The sequence below is a fragment of the Xyrauchen texanus genome, chromosome 18 (genome assembly GCF_025860055.1).
Source record: "Xyrauchen texanus isolate HMW12.3.18 chromosome 18, RBS_HiC_50CHRs, whole genome shotgun sequence".
NCBI lineage: Eukaryota > Metazoa > Chordata > Actinopteri > Cypriniformes > Catostomidae > Xyrauchen > Xyrauchen texanus.
The window spans coordinates 379,706-406,773 of NC_068293.1; the positions used below are offsets into that span (position 1 = coordinate 379,706).

The 27,068-nt window shown below is 39.1% G+C and overlaps 1 protein-coding gene across 1 annotated transcript in view; it reads right to left on the reverse strand.

Moving 5' to 3' along the window:
- Nucleotides 1–27,068, reverse strand: part of LOC127658604 (FERM, ARHGEF and pleckstrin domain-containing protein 1) — a 102,136-nt gene that overhangs the window by 44,296 nt on the left and 30,772 nt on the right. Inside the window, 9 exon segments of the mRNA XM_052147979.1 lie at nt 1,610–2,787; nt 4,433–4,496; nt 4,600–4,668; nt 5,321–5,487; nt 5,814–5,909; nt 5,987–6,134; nt 8,812–8,926; nt 26,251–26,348; nt 26,847–26,925. Coding sequence (XP_052003939.1) covers nt 1,610–2,787; nt 4,433–4,496; nt 4,600–4,668; nt 5,321–5,487; nt 5,814–5,909; nt 5,987–6,134; nt 8,812–8,926; nt 26,251–26,348; nt 26,847–26,925 — 2,014 coding nt within the window.

Below are 27,068 nucleotides of genomic sequence, written 5' to 3' on the forward strand. Positions count from 1 at the left end.
CCATGATTGTGAATTCAACTGAACCAGACTGAGAGACCATTTAAAGGCTCAGGAACCCTTTGCAGGTGTTTAGCTGATTAGAGTGTGACACTTTGAGCCTACAATACTGAACCTTTTCACAATATTCTAATTTTCTGAGATTCTGAATTTGGGGTTTTCATAAGCTGTAAGCCATAATCATCAAAATTATATCAAATAAAGGCTTGAAATATCTTACTTTGCTTGTAATGAGTCTATATAATATATTAGTTTCACCTTTTAAGTTGAATTACTGAAATTAATGAACTTTTGCACGATATTCTAATTTTTCGAGTTTCACCTGTATATGAATGCATATCCACAGCACATGGAACCGCACCAAAATAATCGGTCGGACAGGTGCTTTTCAATGCAGAAATAATGCAAAGCAAATAATGACAGAGAAATTTTACAGTTTTAGTCGGCTTTGAAACATTACCTTGGGAAAGTGAACCGAACTATTAAGAAAATGCGACATTGTAACTATTTTAGACCCTGTTTCGGAAAAAATTAAGCTAGCTAAATCACTCTTTACAATTGTTTATGCTCATGCGGTACTCCTGTTGTTTTTTGGGTGACCTCCACATGACAGGGAATCAGAGAGAGAGAGAGAGAGAGAGAGAGAGAGAGAGAGTTACAGTGAGTCACCCCTCCACCATTTTGTATTGGCAAGTGTGTCATACCCCTGACTGAACAGATCAAGATCTTAGCAGAACAATCGGCAAATGTGAGACCCTCAGCCAAAATTATGCTGTTTGGAGTTTGCTAGTGTGGTGCCAGCTTAAGGCGATATATATTTCAACGTTTGCATTACATAACCAACTGCATTTACAAGCTTGTTCTTTTTGACTCTGAACTGCCGTGATATGTGTAACACAACACAAAATATCATTTTGCAAGAATGTCGCCACATTCAGTTGACTTTTCTGAGATCAGGCTGGATAAAATAAAATAGATCAAACATCAATTACACACCTAATTCACAGCCAGAGAAATATGACAATGCCCAATAATGCCTCTGTATTATTCTGACCAAAATAACTTCAACATTCATCATAATTACAACTTCAGAACTCAAGTCAGAACTTTCAAAGAGGACCTAAAGGCAGAATAACTCCAGAGAGTGAAATCATCACCCTAAAACCACGTCCACACTATGTTAGAAACCTCTAACATCATAATTTGCCATAGTATGCAGTAATGGAGAACATTTCAAATTGCTCAGTTTTTGATGGAGGAAAATTGCCTTCTAGTGTGTATGAAAGCTGCAAACGTAGCAAAATTGATGTATTTTCAAATGAAAACATATTAATGCGGAGCGTTCCAGATGATACCGACATCAGAACTGTGTGGATTTAGGCTCTGTGCAGAACTTGGCACCACAAACTTCCCTCCTGCTCAATTCAGAGGCGGGATACAATCACTTAAAGGACTTGTAGAGAGTTTTGCCTCAAGAAAGGGATGAATATCTTCCCTGTCACACAGCTAAGGCAGTCTCAGGTCATGAGAGAAGAAACCTTAATCTTAGTCTAAGCCTAGTTTCTTAGTCTCTGGCAACACATCGCAATGACGATTTCACACTAAAGGATACTAGCAGCTAAACACTTGCATGCCTTCCTCATCACTGATGTTCATACACCCTCCTTCATCATCAAGCTCATCTAGCTCCAGGCTGTCGAATGAGAACTTGTTTCGGGGAAGGGGTGATGAGCTACGGGCGGCTGAATTTTCAAACCCTAGCGATTTGCTGCAGGAGCCAGAAGACTCCACCTCCTCAGAGTCGCTAGTGTCTGTGCCGCTACTAGTGGAGCCGTCAATCATCTGCACGGCGCCGAAGCGACAGGGCGGAGAGCTTGGCTTGAGATTGGCATTGCCTGGAGGCGTGAGCCCATTGGCTAGCATTCGACGCTCCAGCATCGCCATTCGCTCAGCACGCGAGAGAACGGGAAGGTCGGGCTGACTTGAGATCCGTACGTTTGTTTCTAACTGGCTATTTTGCAACTTGTTTGCAGAGCGATTCATGATCGGAGAACAGCTACTAAAAACTCCACCCCTTTCCTCTCTAAGTCCTGCTTTTGAACTAAAGCGCTGCCCAGTGTGTCCATTATACTGGGCATGGATTAGTGAGCTGGTCCTGTGAATTGAGGAGGGGGCGGGGCTAGAGGTCTGGCTCCTGGTGCCTGTGTGTTGGTTTATGGAGCTTTTTGCGGTCAACTCATCCAACAGACTATTATATAGCAACCCACGTAGAGGAGCCCTGCCTCCAAAAAATGACGATTCAAAAATGCTACCGACTTGATTTGGAGAGGAGGGGCTGGTATAGCTGTGGGTGGGGCTTTCAGCTTGGCTTACTGGGGAAAGAGACAGAGACTCTTTCTGCCTGAATTTGCCCAAGTATCTGTCGTGCCGATGTGGGCGGTGTAAACCAAAACTTGCGCCGTGACTGTCAGCGCTGTCGGAGTTGCCGTCACGTGTATGTGAGTGTGATCTGCTGACATGACTTCTGACCTCGTGTTCATTAAACTCTGCATCACTGCAGTCAATATACGGGATGGATGAGCAGCTGCCTTTAGCTGCATGGGACGCCAGACCTGCTTGATCGATGGGCTGATGTTTAGCTGCCAGACTTCTACCATCCTCTTGAACAGGGTGCATTTGGTCACTGCATCCGTTGCGCTGGGTCGAGGGGGAGGAGTTTCCATATGCTCTTAAAACAGAAGAATCGTCTGAGCTCACAAAAAATAAGCCCTCCCTGCTCTGCTTCCCAGCCTGAGAGATGGAGACACAAACATTCAAGTCCATTCATCAGTATGTAAACATGAGAGTTTGTAGCATATCATTTTGACCCTGAGGGGATTCTTTTTAAAGCTAAAATGTTAGTTACGAAATGTGAAGTTTGTACTTTTTAAAGAACTTACAAAAAATTCCAGTTTAAAATACTTTTTATGATTTAACTCATAATGTCAAAATAATACTATTTGTTCTGCCAAACACAGCAACTTCAGCTCAAATAATGGCGCGAGTTTGGGGTTGGAATATCAGTTTTTTTGAGCAATGGGAGACAAAGGGCGTTACGTAAATCTGTTTGAAAACTGTTTATTTCTGCAATAAAATAAAATAAAAAAAAAAAAGCAGTTCTGTTTGGTGATGCTAGTGTGGCAGAAATTACACACTTTAGCTTTAACTAGCATAGAACCTGAACATTACCGTAATTTCCGGACTATTGAGCGCACCTGAATATAAGCCGCACCCACTGAATAAAAAAAAATTATTATTTTGAACATAAATAAGCCGCACATGTCTATAAGCCGCAGGTGCCTACCGGTACATTGAAACAAATGAACTTTACACAGGCTTTAACGAAACATGGTGTGGCAGCGGGGGCATGGTCAAGCGCCCGTCCGGGAGAGAAAAGCGGTAAGGGCGCTTACATCAAGTGCTGAAAACTGTCACACTGGTGCCAGTGTGACAGTTTTCCCAAGAAGGACACGTGAAGCAGGGCACTTGACGTTCCAGGTAAGGCTTTTAATGGCCACAGCAATGTTTACAATACATTTTATAAAGTTTCTCAATTCTTGGTCTTCTATGCGCCAACACTAGACTGACGTGTGTCTGTCTGTCACTCACTCACTCTCTCACACTCTCTCTGCTGCCTTTTTATGCCGCTCTCCCCACGCTTACTGAAATCAGACACCAGTGTTAGACATTAGCTCAGGGGTAAGCGCCCTTACCGCTTTTCTCTCCCGGACGGGCGCTTGACCACGCCCCCGCTGCCACACACGGCTTGTAACAAAAAATAAAAAATTAGCAGTAAACAGTAGCCTAGCATGAAAGTCATTGGTCACTATCTTCCTCCTGTGCACTGAAACCACTGAAGTCATCTCCTTCGGTGTCGGAGTTGAATAGCCTCAGCTTTAGTTGTCTTTTTGCACCGAGTCAATTCCTCACGCTGCTGTTTCCAACGTCTCCCGTGCAGCAGCTCTATTTCCTTTTCCAACAGCCAGATCAATCGCCTTCAACTTGAAAGCTGCATCATATGCATTTCTCCGTGTCTTGAGGGTGACAAAATGACTACCGTAATCAGAATGATGGGAAGTTTGAGCGTGCTCGATTTAATCTAAACAGTAAACAAAAAATTTGTTTGACCTTCACCGTTCGGCAATTTCATTGGTCTAATGAAAGCGTCATGCCGCCAAAAAACTGAGCACGTCACAGAATGTTTTTTTTTTTTGTTTTTTTTTATCAAATTTGAAAGCGGGAAAGATCCAAATATTAGCCGCGTCGTTGTTTAAGCCGCAAGGTTTAAAGCATGGGGAAAAAGTTGCGGCTTATAGTACGGAAATTACGGTACTTAAAACATGGTGTTAAGTTTGGAATGACTTGAAATATTGTATGTATATGTGGTGACACTGACTTGCTGATGGAGTGCAGAATGTAGAGATGACAGGCTACTGTTGAACTGCACTCTACTATATTTCCTGAAAGAGAGAACAACAAACACACACTCCATAAATCGGACAGTCTTTTGAGTTTGTACCCAGTAGGGTTGAATTCGTGACTGCAAGAGCAGATCAGACTCACCTATCAAATGGCAGTTTTTTAAACTCATTTTCCTTCACATAATCTATCACCTGCTTCTGTGTCCGGCCACTGCAGAGAAGAGGGGGATGAGGTTGTTATTAGTGCAACTGGATAGACAACATGTTTTCAAAAACAAAACAATGTACAAAATTGCCATTCTGCTAAGGGGTCATATTATGGAAAAATGGAATTTTCAATGTACACTGTAAACATACTGTAAATTAAAGAACTCATAATGTCCTTGCCAGTCTAAAAACATTTATTCACTCTAAGCTACAAAAACGTTTTATAGCCTTACATATTTCAACAACTTAATTCGGCAACATTAAGAAAATGTAGCATAAGTTTATTTGAACTTTATTTTTCTTCAATTCATTTCAGTCTGTTCTAGATAGTATCTGTTGCATATTTCAGCACAGACTGAAAGACTGCAACCCAACAGCAGACCTGCAAGCCGAAAATAAACATTGTTCCACCTTTTTTTATGTTATGGGGTGTTTGCATAGAAGTCTTGAAGATAGAGTTGTGAAAATGGCCTGTTTATTTCTAAGGGTTAAAAACTAAATTACAACTGTTTTGGGGCAAGAAATGATGAGGAACACTGTAAGAGGACCGCAGGGAAAAAATGAATAAATGCAAACATTAACAGCAACAAATTACTCTGTACAAAAATATCCATAGACAAATGAAGCTCAAAGAGATTTTTCAGCCGGAATAGTACCTGAACCTGAATGAAGAGCCCCTGCTGAACAGCACTGGTTTGGGTTTGGGTCTGGGCTCTTCAAACAACCTGAAGAAGGCATGATACTCCACACAGATCTTCCAGAACACTTTACAGCAGTCGCGACTTGCCATCAAGAACTCCAGAGTATCTTGATTAACATTCTGCTGCAGGACAAGACAGAGAGAGACGCCACATTATAAATGACAGAACCACTGGCCCATCCGTCTTCAATGATTCAATCACAGGTGTTCAGACAAGCCAGACTGGCGTGTAGCCCTACGGTGCAAAAAATATTTTTCTTGGTGTATTTTGGTCTTGTTTTCCCTTGACCCTTGATTGTTTTATTTAACGCGGTCTACTTTTGATTGGATCACCTGAGCCATATGTGAATAAGAGCTGTAAACCAGGTCTAATATAACAAACATTTTTTAAACAGTAATATGAAGCTATAGTGCAAACAAACCCATGTACAAACAGAAATAAGACTCACGCTAGGGTCTGCTCTCAGTTTTATAAGGAACTTCCTTCTCTTGAAACTCAGCTTGCGTACTTTTGACCAGTTCAAGTGGTTGATCCTTGTGTGTCCCTGAGTGAAACACAACTCATGTCATGTAAAGCCTCTTTTATTGGTTTATGATTGTGCGAGTATGGGTTTACATGTACCTGAAACACAAGGACGCCACTGTGTGCTGCAGCCAGACTAAGTCTTGTTCCCTCTCTGTCTTTAGCCGGGTGGAGTCGGATGCCGTACATCTCCAACTTGCACGACACCTCCAGCAATCGGTTGTCTGACTCTGCTGGAGTCTGCCCACTGAAACACACAAACACACTCTTTATAACACGGTCTGATGTTTTTGCTGTCTTGTGCTAACCCTAAACCTTAAACATACCTATTCTCTGTAACTGTACTTGGGAAATCAAGCGAACGTTTACCCCAAAATGAAAATCTGTTAATTTACTGACCCTCACGTCATTATAAACTTGTCTGACTTCATTTCTACTGTGGAATACAAAAGAATATATATGTACTGCAGAATGTTCCGAGACTTTTTTCATTAGAATATGGCGCATCGAGGTGCGTCATCAATGACAAGACATACAAGAACCAAATATGTTTGACATTATGACAAACGAGTATTGTTGTGGCATATTTAAATGGATTTGCGAGCACGAATGAGATTTGACAAGTAAAATAGTCATGAAGATGTTCAGTCAAATTTAATTTTTACCGAAGGAATTATATGACATGCAAACTAATGAATCAAATTTTGCGCATAACAGAATCTGCTGAGAAAGGCCCCAAAATACGGTATAATTCAATAAAATAGAAATATTATATTATAATCCATATTTGATTTAAGATATTGAGATTCAAATATATTGCATTGTTGTGGCAGACGGGTCAAGCATTGATTAGATGATACAAAAAGTTGCTTTAGAAGTCAATACATTGTTTGCAATCCATTTAGAAAATGAACTGGTCAATGAGTCCAGTTCTCACAGGACTTGTTTTTCAAGTCTATGTACATATGTGACAGAGCAATGCTTATGGAGTGTCTAACTGATATTCACTGCATAAACGCAGCATTTTTAGGACACTGTGTCAAGCTCAAAGTAGTTTCAAAAGTAACTTAAAATCACGTCAAGACATCTCTGCATTCTGTCCAGCTTTCAAGAACACATCCTGTGTGAATGGCTCTCATTCTGTTGCTCCACTGCTTGTGAGGTTTGTTGAGGCACGTTGACTGTCCCCTGCTGATGCGGCTCGGTAAAGGTGAAGTTATATATACTTCAAGCATTCATTTCTCAGATGGTAGAAAAAATCCAGGTCAGGAGGCATGTTATTTTTAAAAGTATTAATCACACTAAATGAACACATTAATCCGAAAGGCCTATGAGTAATGTTTTCAATTACAGCCTTTTCTTCACAAAATGCTGTTGTATTGATTCAGAGGACATGGAATATAGTGCACGAATCATACGGACTACTTTTATGCCACTGGCGCTTTTTTGTCATTTCAGAGCTCAACAGCCCCAGACCCCATCCACTTTCATTGCATGGAAAAGTGCAGCTCATTCCACAGAAAGAATGCAGTCGTGCGGGTTTGAAATGACATAAGTGAGTAAATGATTGATTTGAATTTTTGGATGCTGGCTAAGTAGTGTAACCAGCTTCAAAAGGAAGACCATGCTTAACAGATCAGTTTTCCAGGTGAACAGTATGGCTATACTGCTCCACCAGCTAGACCAGTACCACCAGCAATATCCTTAAAAAACCAGCCTGGACCAGCTTTGAAAAACGTTCTAGTCCAAGCTGGTCTATTTAGCTGAGGGGTCAGTGCGTCTGCACTTCACAGATCCACCAACACAGCATTCAGAAAGCAACTGCTTTGACCACTTGTGTTGTTTGTAACATGAACTGTTGGGAGAAGCTGAACTTCAGTGCTCCTGGCAGAAAGTTTCTTACATTTATACTCAAATATTCAAGACTTGTTCACAATAAGACATTAAATCAAAGCAATACAGTCTGATGGTCCAATTCCCACAGGGGATGAAAAGTCAGACAGAATTGGGTTTGATTACTTTTGAATGTTTTTCCCATCCAGCGAAAATCTCACTGACTTAAGCGAAAAGACATCTATGGAACCAGTATCCCACATAGATATTGTTGGTCTACAAGTATTAGGAACATATAATAAAAGCTATAACGTTTGCAAAATGTAATGAAAGTGAATGCCAACTGAGGCTAACATTTTTTTTTACTGATCTTTTACTGAACGGATAACTATTTGATCGTGTAAATGCCCTCCAAGACATTTGGGAGACGGATATAAATCCAATCACCCAAGTTGCATTCCATCTGAAACTTGTTCAAGTGAAAATGGATCAGGCTATTCAAGCTACACATGTGAAATGTCCTCCTAGAGCTATGTCAGCATGGGGAACACGTGAAACATAACAGCTGCTACCGAGAATTCGCAAAGGGCTCCCATCGTGCAATAAATAATACCATATTTAGAAATGGATGCACATTGTAGGAGATATGTAACTTGATTTTATTTGTATTGTTCTTTATCATTTTCTTGATTCATTTTATGCAGATGGCAGACAAAACTGAAGCTAAACACTAACAATGAGTGTAGCTGACGCATATGGAAACATCTTACCTACAACAAGCTAAGTTACTTGGAATTAAATAATAAATCACATCTTTTAAATTCTCTGCCTGATAAGGCATGCAAATTAAAGGTGGGATTATGTGTGTTTGGCAGTCAAAAACACTTATGAGGTCAAGTGTAAATGAAATGTGCTTAATCAAGAGGATGGCAATCCCATCAGTAAAAATGCACCCCCACATTGGTTTGGAACAACATGAGGGAGAGTAAATGATGATTTAGCATTTTCAATTTTGGTGAACTGCCTCTTTAACACACATGAAGTACAGTCTGTGTGTATGTGCATTTGTGTGTTTTGCCTGCAAAACTCACACATGTTTATGGTGGAACTCCATGATTTTGTCCATCAGGGCCATCTGATCAGGAATGTAGTTGGTGTTGAGCAGATGTTGTCTACATGTTGTCTCTTCAAAATCACCAATCTCAGCTAAATAAACACACACACACAAACACACACAGTGTCACCATGAGTATTTGACTGGCAGAGATTGAAGAAAACATATCAAGATAGATAATGTCCAGAAACAATGAAAAAAGACTAGAAATATATCACTCATAAGTGAATCCAAATAATCCAAATGTATTGTTGGGTTACTGGAATATATAACATTAAAAGTACACAGCATGAAGTGGTATCCATGGAAACATTTCTTCTCATGTCAGAATATCTTTAAAAAAGCATTAAGCCACAAGAGGCCATGCATTACAGTGAGCCCTCTCAACCACGGTAAGGGTTGTACATTACAGTGTTTTCATCTACTGTATCAAGTGATTGCTGACATCGCCTATAGATTGGCTAAAATGATGACATAATTTATTGAACAACACATGATGATTATTGATGAATTATGATATTTTCACCACAAGATTTAGATTTTCATCGTCTCTCCGAATATAGGCTATTTCTGTAATACTAAACCTTAATTCTGTGTTCGTTATTGTAAGTAAAAATAGAGCCAATTCATTTACATACGTATATGCTTCTAATTTATTTAATATTACTTGTCTCTGTGTTTTTATTATCAGATGTGATTTAAAAATGAACATAGGCTACTTTATTCAACTGTAATTTTTTTATTAAAAGTTGACTTCAATATTACTTTAGCAGCGTATTTCAACTGTGCTTTTGAAACAACAACAAAAACCAACAGCTTAGTTTTTATTTTCAAAGCTACAGAAAAAAGGTTTAACAAGTTTAAAATGACTGCTAAATAAAAGACAGGATGATTTCTAAAACTCAAAACAAAAACATCCTTACTACGACTGATGAAACTTAAACATAGGCTACATCCTAAATATCTTTGTTCAAAAAGAGGAGTCGGTCTACCTGCACAGGTGAGAGGCGTGTGCGGACTCTATTCACAATTAGGCCAGCGGTGGAAAAAACGTGCTCCGCTGGAACAGATGTCGCAGGAACAGTAAAGTACAATGCTTCTCTTTTACCTTCCACCACAGAAAGTGATCCTGGTTTACGGAGATTGGTCAGGGTATATTCTGGCAAACGTTATAAGATTATAAGATTCCTGTAACACCAGGGGAATATGCAAAAGTTTTTGGAGCAATTTCTCCTGAAATCTGTATGCTGTTCAAACATCAAAAAAGAATTAATACTCAACAATTGTTCCCACCTACTATAGTAAGTACTTATGTAGGTAATATCTGTTTTTCCCTTAACGTGAAGAACAGATCTATAAGAGAGTTATTTCAAAGAAATGATGTGTCTTTGCCTTATATTTACTCATATTGGAATCGTTTTACAGAAGATATTGTGTGGAAAAAGGTTTGGCTTATACCTAATCAATATTTAATTACAAACAAAGTTAAGGAGGTATCATTCAAATTGATACATAGAATATACCCTGTAAAACATTACTTTATAAAATTTAAAATTGATATTGATGTTAATTGTAGCTTTTGTGACAGTTGCCCTGAAACTGTGGTTCATTTATTTTGGCATTGCCCAGTTGTAAGACTAGTTTGGCAAAATGTCTGTGATTTTATCACAAGAAACATTGATGACCAATTTGTGTTGTTTTGGAAACATATTTTATTTGGTATTTGGGAGAACAGTAGAATCAAGCATTGTCAGATTTATATAATTAATTTTATTCTTTTAATGGCAAAATTTTATGTTCATAAATGTAAATTCTCCTGTAAAAAACCTTATTTTACTTCATTCAAGAAAGAAATTGAGTTTATATTGATTCACTCCGATATTCTATGAAGCAAAAAGCAATTAAAACATTGAAAATTTGTAATTGCTTTAATATCTTCATATAAATTAGCAATAGCCCCCTAGTGTGAAAGTCTTTGTTATATCTATGTTGTATGTCAATGATGTATACACAAGTGTTTGTACAAACTTTGTTGATAATAAAAATAAAATAAATAAATAAAAAACAATAACCTTGATTATTTTCCAAACAAGATGTCTTGCGCCAATTAATATCCCTGTACACCAGATAAAGACACAGATAATATACAGGAGAAACTGGAAAAATTTGAATATCGTGCAAAAGTTATAATTTTGATGATTATGGCTTACAGCTTATGAAAACCACAAATTCAAAATCTCAGAAAATTTTAATATTACATGAAATTAATTTAAAAAAAAAAAGGATTTTAAATACTGAAATGTCGTCCCTCTGAAAAGAATAATCATGCATATGTATACAGTTATATATACTAAATATATTACGTTCACCTTTTAATTTGAATTACTGAAATACATGAACGTTTGCACGATATTCTAATTTTTCGAGTTTCACCTGTACCTTTGTTTATTATGACCATACAGCATTCTTAAATAATTATATGTATTTTGACCTAGACATTTACTATAGTTACGTTTGCATATGTTTGTAAATGTATATTAGCTTATTTATCAGATTTAAAGAACTTTTAGAATGTATTTTTATATGTCATTTTACATGGACAATAGTTTACTACATTCTGCACCAGGAATCATACGCACTGCATGCCTACCATAATGTGTACTGCAAATGTTTCGTAGTTTTAAAGCTTCTACGTATGAATCTTCTATGGATTTAAGGACAACTTTGAGTGAGGAAAAGACAAAAACTTTATTAAAAATATGTGATTTTTGTATAACTTTATGTCTGATAACTTTCAGTAGGCTATAGTCTACATGGACCAGAAAAGCACGGACACAATGTGGATTAAACAAATCATAGTTATTAAAACTATATTGACAGTCAAATAAGCGTCTTGCATTTTATTTTATTTTTTGCTTATAAATGCATGTATAATAAAGTTATTAGGCTACTGGTGGTAAACAGACAACCGCAGTTGAGCAGTTAATGGGGACGCGCAGCAAATGCACTGTGGCGATCGGGTGTAGATGATTTTCTTTGCAGTGTGAATGTCCACACCACACCATCATCAATATTTCATCATGTGGTAGACATTTCAGGTGGTTCTCAAATGTATCAGCATGAACTTTAAGATATTAGAAATCCGATAGGCCTATTTTATTAAGATATTACATAATAATGGGGTTTTCATTGTTTTCATTTCATTTCATTGTAGGGCCTATTGTATGTGTATTCTATATTGTGTGTATTGTATATAATTATTGTTTTGTGTAAGTATGTTGTTTACTGTAATTGGTATATGTCTCGTCACTGTCATGACTGCTATGTTGCTCGGAACTGCACACAAGAATTTCACCTACTGTTGATTTGATTCATGCCATCGTTGTATTCTTTATTTATTGGATTAATATCCTGTAATGTTCCACATATAATTGCGTTCTAGTAATTCAGCTATAAACAATCAATATTTATTGACTAAAACTCGTCTATTAATACCTGTTTGCGTGAACTTTAACTTTGAACTGTTTCATCTGGTGCCCCGCCTCTTACTTCTCACCCCTCTTACTTTATGCCGTTCTATGTATCGTGCTGGGAAAACGGGAAGGAACATCGTGCTTTGCGAGTTACCCATCGCTTGCTGGTAAATGGCGTGTGCCACATTTTGCTTTGCCGATTGCTAGACGTGATTGGCAAACGGTTTGCCAGAATATACCCTGACCGAGATTCATGGCTCACTGAAGTAACTTTAGATTTCGGTGTCACCAAAAAGTGTGTCGTGCGCCGTAATTGCTGCTTGATCAGGCTGAGAGTCACTTTGTATGGGTGTGACAGAATTTGTAACAGTCTTGTAAAGCTGTTTCAGATGCTCCTTTATGAGGTGCCCCTAGGGACATTATTCAGAATTACCATGCACATACATGTACTTTTCCTCTCACATACACATATGAAACCAAATTCATTCACATACTATAGTGAAATGCTCACACACATACAAGTGAAATGCTTTTACAAACACAACTGAAACGCTCTCATACATACAACTGAAAATATTACGCTCACACACAACTGAAATGCTCACACACACGCAACTGAAATGCTCTCACACACACAACTGAAATGCTCTCACACACACAACTGAAACGCGCTCTCACACACACAACTGAAATGCGCTCTCACACACACAACTGAAACGCTCTCACACACACAACTGAAACGCGCTCTCACACACACAACTGAAATGCGCTCACACACACAACTGAAACGCGCTCTCACACACAAGTGAAATGCTCTCATACATACAACTAAAATGATTACACTCTCACACACACAACTGAAAAGCATTTCAGTATGTTGTATGAAAGCATTTCAGTATGTTGTATGAGAGCATTTCAGATGTTGAAGACAGAAGCTTACATTTCAGTTGAAGCGAAGGTGGTTAAAGTACCCACTCCACTCCAGTTGGTGGCAGTAGTGTATGGCGTTTAATTTTGGACAAAACAGCGCAAGCGCAAAAACACAGCGCGCAAGTGAATTTCAACAGTGTGAGCACCATGACACAGCTTCGCAGGTAAAATTTAAACCTGCAGAACTTGCAAATCACAAACTCGAGCACAAAAATATGATTGTGCACACAAATTAACAAGTCCCACACACGCGCGAGTTCTTTTCTGCACACGCACGAGTTCTTTTCCTATGGGAAGCCAAACAAAGCAAAAGTGGGGCGAGACAGCGGGGGTTTACAGAGCTCGCGCCGCATCGACATGTCATCTGCGCGGTTCAATGGTCCGAGCGCGCGGCCAGTTCGATCAGCGCAGCGCGGACGTGTTTCCTAGCGACACCCAATGGGCAGCGCGGCGCGAACAATCCTCAACAGCGCTGCGCTGACCAATTTAAACAGCGCAGCGCAAACCATACATGCAAATAAATGTACAATAAAGAAACCCCTCCTTCCTTACAAAAAATTGGTTCTCTGCTGAAATTTAGCAGTTTTTCCCTACAGAAGACAAAGAAGAAGAAAGACAACATGAAAATGCATACATTTCTTATGTTTATTATCTTTAATAGTGTTAGTAAAGAGTAGTGTTGTGCGTCGATACCCTACTTTGAAGAACTGCACATATGTATAGAGGCTACGGAAAGAGCTGTACAAAGCAGAAACTTCAATGACTTTCAATATCGTAGTCGTCTTGAGGAGCACGCCAACCTTCTGCTAAGGTCATTCTAAAACATTATACAGATATATATATATATATATATATATATATATATATATATATATATATATATATATATATATATATATCACAACACTACTCTTTACTAACACTATTAAAGATAATAAACATAAGAAATGTATGCATTTTCATCTTGTCTTTCTTCTTCTTTGTCTTCTGTAGGGAAAAACTGCTAAACTTCAGCAGAGAACCAATTTTTGTAAGGAAGGAGGGTTTCTTTATTGTACATTTATTTGCATGTATGGTTTGCGCTGCGCTGTTTAAATTGGTCAGCGCAGCGCTGTTGAGGATTGTTCGCGCCGCTGCCCATTGGGTGTCGCTAGGAAACACGTCCGCGCTGCGCTGACGAACTGGCCGCGTGGCTCGGACCATTGAACCGCGCAGATGACATGTCAGCGCGGCGCGAGCTCTGTAAACCCCGCTGTCTCGTCCCACTTTTGCTTTGTTTGGCTTCCCATAGGAAAAGAACTCGTGCGTGTGCAGAAAAGAACTCGCGCGTGTGTGGGACTTGTTAATTTGTGTGCACAATCATATTTTTGTGCTCGAGTTTGTGATTTGCAAGTTCTGCAGGTTTAAATTTTACGTGCGAGCTGTGTCATGGTGCTCACACTGTTGAAATTCACTTGCGCGCTGTGTTTTTGCGCTTGCGCTGTTTTGTCCAAAATTAAACGCCATACACTACTGCCACCAACTGGAGTGGAGTGGGTACTTTAACCACCTTCCGTTTCAACTGAAATGTGCTTCCGTTTCAACTGAAATGCTCTCATACAACATACTGAAATGCTCTCACACACACAACTGAAATGCTCTCACACACACAACTGAAATGCTCTCACACACACAACTGAAATGCTCTCACACACACAACTGAAACGCTCTCACACACACAGCTGAAATGCTCTCACACACACAACTGAAATGCTCTCACACACACAACTGAAATGCTCTCACACACACAACTGAAACGCTCTCACACACAACTGAAATGCTCTCACACACACAACTGAAATGCTCTCACACACACAAGTGAAATGCTTGCATACAACATACTGAAATGCTTTTCAGTTGTGTGTGTGTGAGAGTGTAATCATTTTAGTTGTATGTATGAGAGCATTTCAGTTGTGTGTGTGAGAGCATTTCAGTTGTGTGTGTGAGAGCATTTCAGTTGTGTGTGTGAGAGCATTTCAGTTGTGTGTGTGAGAGCATTTCAGTTGCGTGTGTGAGAGCATTTCAGTTGTGTGTGTGAGAGCATTTCAGTTGTGTGTGTGTGAGCATTTCAGTTGTGTGTGTGTGGTCAGGGTATATTCTGGCAAACCGTTTGCCAATCACGTCTAGCAATCGGCAAAGCAAAAATGTGGCACACGCCATTTACCAACAAGCGATGGGTAACTCGCAAAGCACGATGTTTCTTCCCGTTTTCCCAGCACGATACCATAGAGCGGCATAAAGAGGGGTGAGAAGTAAGAGGTGGGGCACCAGTTAAAACATTTCAAAGTTAAAGTTCACGCAAACAGGTATTAATAGACAAGTTTTAGTCAATAAATATTGATTGTTTATAGCTAAATCCAGTGTTAAAGTAGAACACAAACAATCTGCTGGCTATATTTGGAACATTATAAATCCAAAGTGTACGGTCACTTCCACGTATTCGTTCAGGGGGCTTAAGTAGCTTCACCCGGCGCTGCGATTACCTGGAGCTGTCAAAATAACAGAGAAGATGATGAGTTTTTAGAATTTTGCAGAAGCACTCCTAATCTGGGTATTGCATTTATTGTGTTAGCCTATATTTCTTAAATTGCACACAAGCATGAAAACAATGTAGGCTACTTTAAATATTTGTATTATCTTAATGGGCCATGAGTGATAAACATATAGCCTAATGTATAACCTTGATTATTTTCCAAACAAGATGACTTGCGCCTAAATATCCCTGTAAACCAGATAAAGGAGACACTTTTATTTTTCACTTTGTTTTGAACATTACAGTTGATATAGTTTTAATAATACAGGTTTGTTGTAAATGTCATTTTATTAGGCTATATATTTTTAAGTTGAATATTTGATTGAATGTGTCAGTTGCAAAGGCTGGTATCACTGGGATCGCATGAGCAGACCAAACTTTGATTTGTCTGGGATCCCAAGGCCCTTTCTGAAGTATGTTAATGTGTGTGTTTAAATAAATCCGAATGAGATTTTACCGGAAATATGTAACGTTAGTGCAGTTCATAAAGTAAACCGCGTAATTTAAATTTCGCTCTGAATTCCCCCTCTGCATACCAAGCTCTGATAAACTATATGATATTTCCATATCTGTGTGTCCATCTTCATACATGCTCTTTATAACGTTTTCATATGCTGATAAACTCATGGTACCGACTAAGTCGAGTTAGAAGTGCACCCACTGCATTTAAATTACGCGGTTTACTTATAGATATGGAAATATCATATAGTTTATCAGAGCTTTTTGGATTTATAATGTTCCAAATATAGCCAGCAGATTGTTTGTGTTCTACTTTAACACTGGATTTAGCTATAAACAATCAATATTTATTGACTAAAACTTGTCTATTAATACCTGTTTGCGTGAACTTTAACTTTGAAATGTTTCATCTGGTGCCCCACCTCTTACTTCTCACCCCTCTTTATGCCGCTCTATGGTATCGTGCTGGGAAAACGGGAAGAAACATCGTGCTTTGCGAGTTACCCATCGCTTGTTGGTAAATGGCGTGTGCCACATTTTTGCTTTGCCGATTGCTAGACGTGATTGGCAAACGGTTTGCCAGAATATACCCTGACCGTGTGTGAGCATTTCAGTTGTGTGTGTGTGAGTGCGTTTCAGTTGTGTGTGTGAGAGCGTTTCAGTTGTGTGTGTGAGAGCGTTTCAGTTGTGTGTGTGAGAGCGTTTCAGTTGTGTGTGTGAGAGCGTTTCAGTTGTGTGTGTGAGAGCGTTTCAGTTGTGTGTGTGAGAGCGTTTCAGTTGTGTGTGTGAGAGCGTTTCAGTTGCGTGTGTGAGAGCATTTCAGTTGTGTGTGTGAGAGCGTTTCAGTTGTGTGTGTGAGAGCATTTCAGTTGTGTGTGTGAGAGCGTTTCAGTTGTGTGTGTGAGAGCGTTTCAGTTGCGTGTGTGAGAGCATTTCAGTTGTGTGTGTGAGAGCGTTTCAGTTGTGTGTGTGAGAGCATTTCAGTTGTGTGTGTGAGAGCGTTTCAGTTGTGTGTGTGAGAGCGTTTCAGTTGTGTGTGTGAGAGCGTTTCAGTTGCGTGTGTGAGAGCATTTCAGTTGCGTGTGTGTGAGCATTTCAGTTGTGTGTGTGTGAGCATTTCAGTTGCGTGTGTGTGAGCGTTTCAGTTGCGTGTGTGAGAGCGTTTCAGTTGTGTGTGTGTGAGCGTTTCAGTTGCGTGTGTGAGAGCGTTTCAGTTGAGTGTGTGAGAGCGTTTCAGTTGCGTGTGTGAGAGCATTTCAGTTGTGTGTGTGAGAGCATTTCAGTTGTGTGTGTGAGAGCATTTCAGTTGTGTGTGTGAGAGCGCATTTCAGTTGCGTGTGTGAGAGCGCATTTCAGTTGTGTGTGTGAGAGCATTTCAGTTGTGTGTGTGAGAGCATTTCAGTTGCGTGTGTGAGAGCATTTCAGTTGTGTGTGTGAGAGCGCATTTCAGTTGTGTGTGTGAGAGCGCATTTCAGTTGCGTGTGTGAGAGCATTTCAGTTGTGTGTGTGAGAGCATTTCAGTTGTGTGTGTGAGAGCATTTCAGTTGCGTGTGTGAGAGCATTTCAGTTGTGTGTGTGAGAGCGCATTTCAGTTGCGTGTGTGAGAGCGCATTTCAGTTGCGTGTGTGAGAGCATTTCAGTTGCGTGTGTGAGAGCATTTCAGTTGCGTGTGTGTGAGCATTTCAGTTGTGTGTGTGAGCGTAATATTTTCAGTTGTATGTATGAGAGCGTTTCAGTTGTGTTTGTAAAAGCATTTCACTTGTATGTGTGTGAGCATTTCACTATAGTATGTGAATGAATTTGGTTTCATATGTGTATGTGAGAGGAAAAGTACATGTATGTGCATGGTAATTCTGAATAATGTCCCTAGGGGCACCTCATACTCCTTTACTCACTCACTCACTCACTCACTCACTCACTCACTCACTCACTCACTCACTCTCTCTCTCTCTCTCTCTCTCTCTCAAGAAACTTCAGATGTTTGTGTGTTGGATCCAATGTTTCTGTCTGACGGTAAAAGATGCGATGCTCGTCTGAGTTGCCTCTCTGGTATCGCAAGACATTTTATGTACAAATACTAGATGATGACGCATTGTAGCCTACTTGTGGTACATTTGTGTGACCGTTTGGCGCTGCACATCTTGCATTGAATTGTATTTCATCTATTTTATGGAATTGAAGCCAGACATCACTATGCAACTTTAAAGCCATGTTTCTCTCTGTTCTTCGGTCTGAACTTTGGATTGCATGCTCTGGCAACGCTAACCAATCAGAGCTCAAGGTGCCGCCCAAAATTCTGCTATAACCAATCAGAAAAAATGAAAAATCTGTATTTTATTAAAGTCACAATCATTGTTTTTATGATCGATCGTCGCTGTCACGTTCGAGTACTCGAGTACAATTGCCCATCCCTAATGTACTCATGCATCAGACACTTTGGTTGAGTCTAGGGATGTCACGATGTGAATTTTTGATGGATTATTGTCTGATAAAAAACACGATTTCACGATTATCTGCTAATTGACCTATTATGCAACAATAAAACCCTCCACAAACACATCACAACTTATGTTTTATTGCAGCATTCGTTAGGACATACAGTTAACATATATATTCCTACTTCTAAGTTGAAAACATGTAAAATAATTTACGTAATCTGCCCTCTGACACCAGGGGCGCCCCCAAGGGGTGTATACACTCTGGCCACCCTGTGGCCACCTCTGGTATGATTTTTGCAGTGGGTACTTTTAATTTGAATACATAATGTAAATTCACAATAGTTCGTGAAGTGAAATAAAATAAAATAAAACACCCGCTGCAGCAACAAAAAAGATTTTAGATTGATTGGCGCCCTCCCCCTCTCCATTCCCGTCGTTGACTGCTCAGTCAGCGCAAGAAGCAGGACCACAGGAGAGCATCTGCACTTTTAGGAGAGACGACAAACGGCAAGGGGTATGTGGCTTATAGTGAAGACGTGAATGTTTGTTCTAAGTTAACTTTTCCTCAGTAAAGTTTTTACAGTGTTGAATTAACATTAGCTGAAATTAACGCTAGCGCAGATTAACTGCAAAGTTAGTTTACTAGCTATGACTAGTCACACTGTGCTTTATCAATTTGCAGAGGATGAAAAGAAAATCGACAAGCATCTCAATTTTTTTAAAAAAGAAATGTAGCACAGGGGAGTGTAGGTCTGAGGAAGAAGGCAGGTGTGAGAACACACTTGAAGATAATGTCCAAAGTGAGGCAGAGCAGCAAGCCAGTGAGCAGGTAGAATCAGTGATGGGTCCTGGGCCAGCAGGTGAAGTTAAATAGACAAGACTGTTTAGGTTATCCTTGTTAATGAAATGGATGCTATGTCCTGATGTGACACACACACACACACACACACACACACACACACACACACACACAACACCAGAATCGAGTTCTCTTTCGCACTTGAACGAACAATAACACACATAATTATGTCAAAATGTCGGTTTTGTGGAGTATTCTCATAAGAGCGGTCTTAATCGAGTTAAATAACGTCTTAAATGAACGTAAAGAGTTGTGAGAAAATGAGATGCCATGTTAGGCAGCGGCAGATCTTAAAGTCACAGTATCCTAATAAACCAGTTGCTGTGATGTCTGTTATTAATGTTAATAAAAGAACAAAATATCAGAAAATTGTAGCTTTAATAAGAATTAATCTAGATTTATTTATGCAGGGCAGAATGTTTGATAACTTTATTCAATTTCTATATATTTCCTATCTGTTAGACAGACAGGAAGGCCACAGGTAAACAACATTTATTCTAATGGGTTATGTGAAGATTGTTTTCAGTTCACTTAAATTAAAAGTTGTTATTTTCCATAGCATAATAAATGTTGAAATTGATATAGCTTTCAATTATACTGTAATGTTGAATGTCTATCATTAATGTTTTAAAAAAGCAATTTCATAGACATCAGTATCAAAAATGGCATTTCAACAAATATAAAAAAAAATTTAAAGTTGTATTATTTACATTGAATTACGAGTCATGATATTCATATTCTGATATTATTTAGGCTAGTAGTAGAGCTGGAAGAGTCTAAATGGAAATGTCTACAGACATAAATTTCAAATGCTATTAATAATTACTGTGGAGAGGGGCTATTATTATATTACAGTTGTTATTAATAGTAGTTGTTGTAGTAGTTCATTTAAAATCAAGCTTTGTGTTCTTTTCTTGATTTATCATAGATGTATCCCAGTCAAGAGCCGAGAGACCCAGACAGCCACTTCTGAAGGTTTTCCCTCGGACCCTCATAAGAGATAGAAGACGGGGCTTCATGAAAGAGTGGTACAGTACCCATAAATGGCTGGAATATTCTCAAAGTAAAGATGCTGCCTTCTGCTATGCCTGCCGGCACTTCAGTCTCCCTTATTCACGTGATTCAGCATTTACATCTGAAGGATTCAGGCACTGGAAGAAAGCAACCTTTAGCGATGGAGGATTGGCTAGCCATGCAAAATCAGAATCGCATACCAATGCTATGTTAGCCTGGAAAGACTATGAAAAATTGGCAGAAAGCAAATGTTCTCTCTCTGCCTCTTTAACCGCAGAATATGAAAAACTAGTAAAGGAAAATAGAGAGTACATTAAAACAATTGCGGAAACCCTGCTTCTCACAGCAACGCAAAATATAGCTCAGAGAGCAAATAATGAAACAGAGGGTGAGAACAAAGGGAATTTTCTCTCTATTATGGAGTTACTTGCTAAGCATGATAACATAGTCAAGAAGAAAATGACTAGTCAAAGAAATGCAACACACCTTGGCCACAGAACACAAAATGAAATGATTGATTGTCTGGCTGAAATGGTGCGAACCTCAATAATTAGTGAAGTTACTCAAAGTGAGGCCTTCAGCATTAAGGTTGATGACACCAAAGACATCAATAAGAAGGCGCAGATGTCCTTTGTAATAAGATATTATTATAATGGTTCTATATTAGAAAGTTTTCTTTCATTTGAAGCTGTGGAACGCCTGGACGCTGCAGCACTTTCTCAGAAAATCATACAGATAATGCAGAAGTATGGCCTTGACTACAGAAACAATTTAGTAAGGCAAGGCAAGGCAAGGCAAGGCAAGTTTATTTATATAGCACATTTCATACACAATGGTAATTAAAAGTGCTTTACATAGAAGAGATTAAAATAAGAATTAAAAAAAAAATAAGAATAATTGAATATAAAATAAAACAAAATACAGTACAAACAGTCGGACACACAGTGGCACAGTGCTCATTCAGTAAATGCACAGCTAAACAGATGTGTTTTGAGTCTGGATTTGAATGTGACTACTGTAGGAGCACATCTGATCTCTTCTGGAAGCTGGTTCCAGCTGCGGCTGGCATAATAGCTAAAAGCAGACTCTCCTTGCTTAGAGTGAACCCTTGGTATTTCTAGCTGATGTGATCCTAATGATCTAAGTGACCTGTTGGGTTTATATTCAGTGAGCATATCTGCAATATATTGAGGTCCTAGCCCATTGAGTGATTTATATACCAGTAATAATACTTTAAAATCAATCCTAAATGTAACTGGGAGCCAGTGTAAAGACCTGAGGACTGGTGTGATATGTTCATGTTTTCTGGTTCTGCTCAGAATCCTGGCAGCAGCGTTCTGTATGAGCTGCAACTGTCTTATGGTCTTTTTGGGAAGGCCAGTGAGGAGTCCATTACAATAATCCATCCTGCTGGTGATGAAAGCATGCACAAGTTTCTCTAGATCTTGACTGGAAACAAAGCATCAAATTCTTGCAATATTTTTCAGATGATAGTATGCTGATTTAGTTATTGCTTTGACATGACTACTGAAACTAAGATCTGACTCTAGAGACACACCAAGGTTCCTGACTTGATTTTTAGTTGTTTGACCCCTAGCGTCAATGTATGCATTCACCTTGAGAACTTTCATTTTTGTTTCCAATTACTTCAGTTTTGTCTTTGTTTAACTGAAGAAAGTTTTGGCACATCCAACTGTTTAATTCATCAATGCATTGGCACAGGGAGTCAATGGGGCTGTAATCGTTAGGTGATAGGGCTAAGTAGATGTGTGTGTCGTCTGCATAGCTGTGGTAAGCAATTTGGTTCTTTCTCATTATTTGGCTCATTGGGAGCATATACAGGTTGAACAGGAGTGGCGCAAGAATTGAGCCTTGAGGGACTCCGCATGTCATGGACGTCCACTCAGACATATGGTCTCCTATACTCACATAATAACCTCTCCCTTCTAAGTATGACCTGAACCATTTTAGGACCATCCCAGAAAGCCCCAACCAGTTTTCCAGCCTGTCAAGAAGTATGTTGTGATTGACAGTGTCAAATGCAGCACTGAGGTCGAGTAGTACCAGTACTGATAATTTGCCTGTATCAGTATTTAAGCGAATATCGTTTATTATCTTTATGAGCGCTGTCTCTGTGCTGTGATGCGATCGGAAACCAGATTGAAAATTGTCAAAGTATCCATTTGAGTTCAAGAATTTGTTCAGCTGATTGAAGACAACCTTTTCCAATGATCTTGCGTATGAAAGGAAGATTTGAGATCGGTCTATAGTTGCTTAATATGGTCTTATCCAGATTACTCTTTTTCAAGAGGGGCTTGACAACTGCAGTTGTCAGGGAGTTTGGAAAACTCCCAGAGAGAAGTGAGAAGTTTATAACTTCTAGGAGATCTGCTTCTAAGCAGTTGAACACACTTTTGAAAAAAGATTGATGGTTGATGTTTTAAGGTGCTGTATGGTTTCTTCCCAAATTTTGCCATCAATTTCTTTGAAATCAGACATAGTAACTACTTTCTCAGGTTGTGGTTTGATTTGTCTGACCCCAGCACAACTCAAGGATGTGCTGATCACCTTTCTGATATTATTGATTTTTTCAGAGAAGAAAGAAGCAAACTCACTGCACTTGCTGTCTGAGAGCATTTCACTGGGAATCTGGCTTGGGGGGTTTGTCAGTCTCTCTACAGTCGCAAAAAGAGTGCGTGTGTTGTTTAAGTTGCTGTTTATAATATTCGAGAAGAAAGTCTGTCTAGCTTTGCCTAGTTCCATATTAAAAGCATGGGGCAAGCATATGATGGGGCCTCCGTCATGAGCGGCAAAAACACAGGTGTGCAGGCACACATTAAATCTGAGGCCCCATTAGCCTTCTGTAATGCACACTGCTTTTAAGTGTGTTCCTGAAACCAGCTGTTTCTTTTCTCTGTTGCAGAAACTGTATGTTTTTATGTCAGGATCCTATCACCTATCACCCTCCACCAAAGGTGGATAGAGGTGCAGAAAGACATGTATCAGGGGGTGACAAGAGAATTACAAAGGTTGATAGAGACACGGTGGGCATGTAGGCATAATGCATGCAAAACATTAAAGGATAGACTGCCAGCTATCATACATCTACTCAAACAAATCTCTGAAGACACAAATGCTGACAGAGCTGTTGAAGCAAGAGGTCTTTTAGCACAAATAGATCTCAAGTTCATTTGCCTCCTTATTACACTCACCAACATTTTTGGTGAGATCAAGCATCTGTCTGACATTTTACAGTCCTCACAGCTGAATTTGGGCATAGCTGTTACCCTTGTTGATTCGCTTGTTGACACATTGAATGGATATCGAGAGGACTCGGTCTTCAATGAAATTTGGGACAACACAATGACTCTAGCTGAGCAATGCAGTGTCAGTGTTGTATATTCAGGATGTCAGGTCACACCAAGCTTTAGGCTTGAAGGGTATTACATTTCCACACCAACAGCTCAGAGACAGGTCAGCACAGATAAGGAATCATTTAGGACAGGCTCCTTCATTCCAATTGTTGATGTACTTCTCTCTGAGATTAAGAGAAGGTTTTCTAAAGAGAATTGTGTCATAATGGAAGGGATACAGGCCTTGAATCCTGGAAGTCCCACGTTTTGTGAGAAAAATGTATTGTTTCCATTTGCCTCACAATACAACTGTAGCACTGAGGATCTAGAATATGAAATTCCTCAACTTAAACGAGTTCTTGAAAGGAAGCAAACCAGCGGTGAGGAAGTGCCATCCAATTTAGTAGACCTCACAGTCTTCCTTGAGCCGTATAGGGAGATTTTCCATGAGATATTTAAACTTTGCAAAATTGCTCTTGCATTACTTGTGAGCACTGCGGCATGTGAGCGCAGTTTTTCTGTACAATGAGTGACGAACGATTGAGCAATTTGGGGGTGTTAAGTATAGAGTCAAGAAGGGCAAGGGCCATAAATCTTGATGATTTTGTGGATGTGTTTGCAAAAAGACACGGCAATTGGAGAATAAAGCTGTATTGATAAAGATTGTGGCCTAATAAAACAGGGATATGAATTGGTTGTGAGTAGGCTCTGTTAAAATGTACATTGTCTATATATTAATGCATTTTGTTCAATTAGTATGCTATATTTGTGTACAATAAAGGTATGTGGAAAATGTTTTAAAGTGTTTTTAAACTAAATATTGTCATTTTATTTGGTTTAAACATATTTGCTGATGTATAATAATTTTTAAGGACAAGAACTATACTATGTAAAGAATAATTAATTGCCAATTAAAGCTACAGTCTGTAAGTTTTACCTCTTTGTCTCCATCTCTGTCTGAACCCTGAAATTGCAGTTATTTGCAGAGTTATCTACTTTACTTGGGTTGTGCATCGGCACGGCTCCTCAGCGCAGAAGAATCGAATGTTTTGAGGTGTATCAATCAACACATCAGTTGTTTTGAACTTGCTGGATTACAAACCGCCATCAAAATGAAAGTTTAATTACATTCCAGCTGCTGTAAGAAGAGGCTACAAACGATTCGACACCGGCTGCATTTTCACACGCGACAAATTGATTTTGGAAAATATTTAACCAAAAAAAGTTACGGACTACGGCTTTAAAGACATATTGTTACATTAACCAGAAACAAATGTAAACAAGTATAACACACATTACACTGAATTTGTTTGTTTTTGGTGCCACCCCAAGATTTTGCTTTGGTCTCCACTGGCCACCCCTGTTAAAATTTTCTGGGGGCGCCACTGCTTACACCAAAACGTACTGTACCTTTTCAACAAAAGTATGTATACCCTTTCAATAAATACACATTTATTTAAAAATAAATAACCAAAAACATCTATAACTTAAACCATGTGTTTAAAATAAAATGGTGTCAGGCTAGGAGAACTTTCTTTCTTTATTGAGTAATGTAACGATCAGCCGGATAATCACAGCACTTTTACACTCACTGAACTCTTATTCCAGTAAGAAAAGTTAATGTTCTGCGCGCGCCCCGCCTTCACTAGACAGTCACCTCGTGAACTCCGTTACCATAGTAACAGTCTCACAGACCAGCCAGGCAGAGGGCAGGACACACGCGTGGCGCAAGTAGTTAGACCCACACTGAAAGATCTCATTTAATAACACTGAGCATTTTAATCGCAGGTAATCGCGACATTCCTAGTTGAGTCACGTCTCACTAGTTTTCAGCATCTCTTGAAACTTTTAGAAAGACAGAGTTTTTGAGACTGAGCTGCTCGCTGGTTTGACGAGACATGTTGCCCGCACAGTTGGATCTCTGATTGCCCCCTAATGTTAGCAAAATTACTTATAAATTAAATGTACAGTTCAGGGGTAAGAGGCAAGCAATAATATGCTTATGTTCCATATTAAAATAGAAGTAACTATAAATAGCCAATTGTTGTATTGTCAATAATTGTTTTGTATTGTTTAATCAATGCTTTACTTGTGTGCTCCCATAATAATATCATGTATTTGAATGATCTCAATTAAATCTGAATAAATATTATGTTTATCATTATTTTAATTATTTCACAAAATCATTTTTATTTGGAGGCCTCTCTCAGTAATTACTGATATTTGTTCATTTGAAACATTTTTAATCAATTGACAACCCTTGCATAAAAGCAAATACACGCTCACAAACAAACTTTTCAACTGTCAGCATGACTCACATTGGATGATTCGAGATACCAAAAGAGCAGCGCTGGCGTCGCTACAGGTGAGCCGTCCGCTGGCCAGATCCTGCCTGACCTGCAGCGCAAACAAGTACCTAACAGAAGACAAACACGTGCAAGGGATGCATGAAAGCCTGTTTTAAAGGGATATATAAAAATGAAAATTCTGTTATTATTTACTCACCCTCATGTCATTCCAAGCTCCATGGAAGTAAATGCTGTTATTTATTTCCTTGGAACAAAAAAAGTAGAACTCTTTCCGATATAACAGTAGTTAAAAAACAACCATAACAGAATCAAACCAGCAGTGCAACAGACTCATGCACTGTATTCAAGTCATATGGACTACTTTTATGATAATGTTATGGTGCTTTTTTTTTGTTTTGGAGCTTGACAGGCAAGGTCAATGTGAACTATTTTATAGCAAGAACTACGTGAAGATTCTTCAGAAGATTCTACTTTTGAGTTTCAGGTAAAAAATTTAAAAACAGCATACAGATTTGGAATGACAAGAGAATAAAAATGTCATCATTTATTTTTGTGGGTAAACTGTCCCTTGAATGAAATGACAGTGGGTGGAGTGATGGTCTCACCTGGTCAGCTCCTCCAGCAGAACGGAAAGATCAGGAGGGAAAAATTTGACAACAAACCGAAGGACGGTGTGCTTTGGCCCTGGACACACACACACAAACCCTATGAGATCTAGGGTTACATTTTTACAGGGCTAGTATGATGTGTTAAGAGTGAAAACATTCAGAAAGAGCATTGCATGTCATGTGGCAACCACAGAGAGATACTAAACACACACACACACA